Source organism: Lactuca saligna, chromosome 9 (assembly GCF_052625555.1).
Source record: "Lactuca saligna cultivar CGN05327 chromosome 9, ASM5262555v1, whole genome shotgun sequence".
Lineage (NCBI taxonomy): Eukaryota > Viridiplantae > Streptophyta > Magnoliopsida > Asterales > Asteraceae > Lactuca > Lactuca saligna.
In genome coordinates this window covers 163,092,292-163,098,046 of record NC_136425.1, presented here as the reverse complement: position 1 = coordinate 163,098,046, position 5,755 = coordinate 163,092,292, and the positions used below count along the sequence as shown (strand labels likewise).

Genomic DNA, 5,755 nt, shown 5'->3' with positions numbered 1-5,755 from the left:
CGTTCCTTATAAACGGTATCTCTGCTTTGGTATTATTTGATTCGGTGTCTACCCGATCTTTTGTGTCGCTTGCGCTTAACAAGAGATTTGTTGGAGCTCCGAGGGAGCTGGATCGTCCTCTTGATATGGAGATTGTTGATGATAGGATAGTTAGGGTTGCGAGAGTTCATCGGGGTTGTAGTCTCCAGTTGTTCAGCGAGCGGTATTAGATTGATATGGTTCCTATTCCTATACATGAGAACAAGGTCATTGTGGGTATGGATTGATTTTTTAGTTTTTTTAATTTTACATAACGATTCATATTATTATTTTTTTCATTACTTCAACTATTTTAATATTATAACATTAAAGTATATCTTTTTTATATTTATAAATTAACTTATTTTTTTAAATATATATATTTTTTATAAATAATATGTTGATAAGACCATATTAATAATTTATAATAACTTATAAACTAATTTTTAAACAAACTATTTTAAAGTAACTTTTTAATAAACTACCCTTTTTCTTTAACATTCGAAACACATTTTTATACTCTTGACTATAAAAATATACATATTTTTGTCATTTTGTTAATAATTTAATATAACAAACTTTGCATGTTTTAACATTTTCCCTAAAATTTTGCCAACTAGTGAATAATGGTATGGCAAAGAGTGGATAAAACAACTTCCGACCCACCCAGTCTTTCATCTATTTAATCAACCCCCCTTCACATATCCCATTTCTCTCTTCTCTCTCTCTCTCTCTCTCTCTCTCTCTCTCACGTCAGCCACCACCACCCACCGCCAGATCTTCAAATCGAAAAGCATCTCCTCTATCTCTTCGGCCACCGATTCAGCATTTTTCAGCTGCTGATTGCAAAATTCAGTGGTTGAACGTTTGCTTGTGTCGAAGAAGATAGTGGAGGTGCCAAGCTTTTTTCAGTTCACGGTGGCGGTGGCGTTCGACTTCTAGGTTTAGGGTTTCCCTGAATTGGATGAGTAAGGTGGTGGTGGTGGTTTCTTTCTTTGTTTCCAGAGAGATTTTAGATTGTGTTAGGGGAGAGTGTGGTTTGGTGATTCATAGTCGCGGTAGGTGGGATAAATGTGGCTGATTTAATTATTCCTTTCCCAATTCCGGCATCAATCGCTACTACCCTTTTGTTCTCGTTAGGTTTTCTTTGATTTTTCCTACTATTCCGTTAGTTTGTGGGGTTCTCTTGATCTGATTTCCAGAAACAGGAATTACACCTTGTGAGATCAATCTCAATTTTCGGACGATTACGATGCAACAAGATCCGCGCAGAAAGGTTTAACTTCATTCAACTTAATTTTTCTTTCGATTCATCTTCGTGCTCAATTTCATTTCCAATTTTGTAATTTCGAACATCAGAGATCTAATCTGTACCCTTTCAACTGAATTTTGAAACTCAAGCGGTTATAAATTATAATTGCCAGTTGATAGAAATTTTAAGCTGGAACTGCACTATAATTCGGTCTTGAAATTTCTAACTTCTAGAGGTCAATGCCTCCGATTCTTTCCTAACATAAAATCGCTTATCATTTGAGATTTCCAACTCCAATTATGCATCAACGAGTTAAGTATCTATGATTTGATCTTGTAATTGTTACTTTACAGAATCCAAAAGAGGTTGAATTCTTCACGGAGTATGGCGAATCAAATCGATACAAAATCTTGGAGATCATAGGGAAGGGAAGTTACGGAGTCGTTTGTTCAGCTATCGACACACACACCGGGGAAAAGGTTGCAATCAAGAAAATAACCGACATTTTTGATCATGCATCCGATGCTATTCGAATTCTGCGTGAAATCAAATTGCTAAGGCTTTTAAGGCATCCTGATATTGTTGAAATCAAACGGATCATGTTACCACCATCAAGACGAGCCTTTAAAGATATTTATGTAGTATTTGAACTCATGGAATCCGATCTTCACCAAGTTATAAAGGCCAATGATGACTTGACACATGAACACCATCGTTTTTTCCTCTATCAAATGCTACGCGCTTTGAAGTATATGCATACAGGTAAAAACTTATTCTCTGAATAAAATAAATCAAGTTTTAAAAAAAATCTTCAAGAAAACGATGGCCCACTTGGGAAAATGACAAGAAAAAGCAAACGAGAGTAACAAATTTGTAAAAAAGTTAAAAAAAGACTTTCTTTTAAGCCGTTTACTTTCTTTTTTCTGTATTAATACTGATAAACCTACGAATCTTTATGGATTCAGCAAATGTTTATCATCGAGATCTTAAACCGAAGAACATATTAGCAAATGCAAATTGTAAGCTCAAAATATGCGATTTTGGATTAGCTAGAGTCGCATTTAATGATGCCCCACAAGCCGTTCTTTGGACAGTAAGTTTTATTTTTTTTATTTACATTTTTAAAAATATACATTTAAACAAGGGCATTTTCGTAATTCCTCAGGATTACGTGGCAACAAGATGGTATAGAGCACCTGAGCTATGTGGATCATTTTCTTCAAAGGTATATTATTATAGCTGTTGTTTTTTAGAATGTAAAAAACCTCATGCTCTTATTCTTTCTAAAAGATCTTGAAAAAACTAGTTAATTTACTTTTGTTATGGTAAATGAAAGGTTAGAAAAGCTTATAGGTTATTTTGTAAAAATTACTCATATAACCTTATGTGGAGCATATTTTGTGTTTTTCAGAGATGTATGCTGCTGCATGGGAAAAAGAATGATTCTTGAGAATTGAGATATGTCAGTAAATATATATGATTATAAAGTTCTTTGAGTCAATCTTGAACACTGTTGATTCCATTTCTATCTGATTTTAGTTAGTTTTAGATTTGAATCAATCTTGAAGTGCTATGATGAATGCTTTTATGTTTTTCTGATATCCCAATTTTGTGTTTTTCTTTTTTTAATTTATTTATTAATTGTGAACTTTTTAATTGCAGTATACTCCAGCTATTGATATATGGAGCATAGGGTGTATTTTTGCAGAAGTATTGACTGGAAAACCGCTTTTCCCTGGTAAAAGTGTTGTTCATCAGTTGGAATTAATAACCGATCTTCTCGGGACACCATCAGCAGATACAATTTCTGGAGTATGACTCTTTTTATTTTTTTTAATCATTTTATAAAAACTTGTGTAGTGGAATCGGGAAAGGAATGGAATGTTTCATTCCATTGGAATTAAGAAAAGTTGTTTGTTTTGGATGATGGAATGGATCATTCCATTCCTGAAGGAATCTGATTCCTACCATTTAGTTAATTTTCATTACTTAGGTGTTGGAAGTTTTTTTCGTTTCATCATGGAATGGAATTAAAAAAACCGGGGTATAACACTATAACCCATTTTATTCAAGAATTTCATGATTGTTAATTAGATTAAAATCTTATTTTATAAAAGTAACTACTGTTTTTTTTTTTTTTTTTCCTTAATTATGATTTTATTTGGGGTTTTAATGAAATTTCATAGTAACTAGAAAAATGTAATGAGAGGTTTTATCATGGTTAATTTCTTTGTCTTTGTTTTGTAAACATGATTCTTATTTTATCTACTTTTTTATCCAACATAGGTTCGTAATGACAAGGCAAGAAAGTACTTAATGGACATGCGTAAAAAGCAACCCGTTCCATTTTCACAAAAATTCATAAACATCGACCCTTTAGCCCTTCGCCTCTTACAAAGAATGTTAGCATTTGATCCAAAAGATCGCCCAACTGCCGAAGAGGTATATTTCATCATCTTATAATATTATATGTGATTGATGACAAACATACCATGTAAATATAAGTAGTTTGAATATTTTATATATATGTTTTTTTTAATTAGGCTTTAGCGGATACGTATTTCAAGGGGTTGGCTAAATTGGAACGTGAGCCTTCGTGTCAATCAATCTCAAAGATGGAGTTTGAATTTGAGAGGCGAAGGGTTACAAAAGAGGACATTCGGGAATTAATATTTCGAGAAATTCTTGAGTATCATCCTCAATTGCTAAAAGATTATATGGCGGGAAATGAAAACACAAATTTTCATTATCCAAGGTATTATAACAATAACATGTTTCCTTGCTTGTATTTTTGTGGGGACTAACATTTGTTTTTTTTGCTTCTGTGTAGTGCTATCGGTCAATTTCGTAGGCAATTCGCGTATTTAGAGGAAAACGGCGGGAAAAGTGGGCCCGCTATGCCTCTAGACCGAAAACACACATCCCTACCAAGATCTTCGGTTAATTCAAGCATGATTGCTTCTAGACCGCAACAAAACACAGTGTCATTTGACAATAGACGAGTAATAGATAACACAATCACTAGCACTAGCAGTAGAGTAACCGATACTCCCGGAAACGTGCCACCTTACAAGGCGGCCGCCGCCACTACTCGGCCGCCACCCAAGATGCCAACGCCCACCATCGGTACATGATCTTTCTTCATTACAGTCATATATCCGTTTGCCATATCCCATAATCATGATATTCAACAAAATCTATCTGTCATATCTCATAGTCATAATATCCAACAATATCTGTCTGTTATATCTCACAGTCATAATATCCATCAATATCTGTCTGTCATATCTCATAATTATAATATGTAAAGCAATATCTGTTTGTCATATCTCATAATCATAATATGTAAAACGATATCTGTTTGTCATATCTCATAATCATAATATGTAAAAATACTGATTTTCATTTGAAGGTAATCAAGGAAGAGCGATAGGGCCGGTGGTAGCTTATGAAGAAGTGTACGACCCGCGTGTCATGGTTAAAAATACGGTTGCACCACAATATGTATATATGACAACAAACGGGCCGGAACCCGTTAGGGACCCGATGGGTCCAAGCCCACACCCATACCAACAACCAAAATTGAGTGGGGGGATTGTGATTGACCTAAATAGTAACCCGTATTACACCCAACCACCACATGGGCACCATGTGGTGCACACACATGGACACGAGGTGCACCCTCAGGGTCAAACACAGTTCGGTCATGTAACCGCTAATGCGGCTCATACTGTTGTTCAAATCGGACTTTCTTGAAACATGTTTTATATTCGGGTCAAGTCGGGTCGGGTTGGGTTATGGTAACTTTGGAAATGGTGTTTAGTTGCTAGTTTCTTGTCTTGTAAATGATGAACTCCTTTTAGTGATGAAAAATGAAAGAGTGGTTTTGTTATTGCCTTTTGTTATGTGTCCATTTCAATATGGTTTTTGATTTTTTGAGATGATTTATATTTATACAAAATGGACGCTTAGGATGTGATTATACTGAAAAGATAAAATGCATAAAATAGATCTACTTTGTAACGAAAATAAATCTATTATTTTTCCCCGTTTTAGGTCATCAATCTACTCCTCTTTTACTAAAATTGGTGACCTATTTGTGTTAGATAGCTTACACAAGAATAAATTAGAGCTGAGTCGTTACTTTCAATTAAAAAAAGGTAAATGAATAAAATTTTCACGAAAGTAGGTTGCATTTGTCCCTTTGAAAATTTTGATATGTTGCTTAAAATACAGGGAAAAGGATACATTGCATGAAATAGAATGAATTTAGTATTTTGGGAATTATCATAGCTTAATAGCCTTTAATGAGAGAATTAACGAAACTAGAAAAGATCGTTTTAACGAAAAAAAAGGTTTGAAGATCAAGCAAACTATAAAAGGTTGAGGGCATTCTAGACCACTAGAATGCCGTTGCTTCATTTTTCTATCTTCCACTCTATCAAAAAGACAAATCCCACATTTAATAATTGAAAAGTTCTGAAA

General features: G+C 34.2%; 1 protein-coding gene across 1 annotated transcript; it reads left to right on the top strand.

The window, feature by feature from the left end:
- The first annotated feature begins 709 nt into the window (after window positions 1-709).
- Window positions 710-5,162, top strand: LOC145017399 (mitogen-activated protein kinase 15-like). Its single transcript, XM_078975436.1, has 9 exons — window positions 710-1,294; window positions 1,624-2,032; window positions 2,236-2,363; window positions 2,436-2,495; window positions 2,933-3,082; window positions 3,557-3,712; window positions 3,814-4,025; window positions 4,101-4,396; window positions 4,683-5,162. Exons 1-9 carry the CDS (start codon window positions 1,271-1,273, stop codon window positions 5,024-5,026), a joined length of 1,779 nt encoding a protein of 592 aa, XP_078831562.1. The 5' UTR covers window positions 710-1,270; the 3' UTR covers window positions 5,027-5,162.
- Window positions 5,163-5,755: the final 593 nt, after the last annotated feature.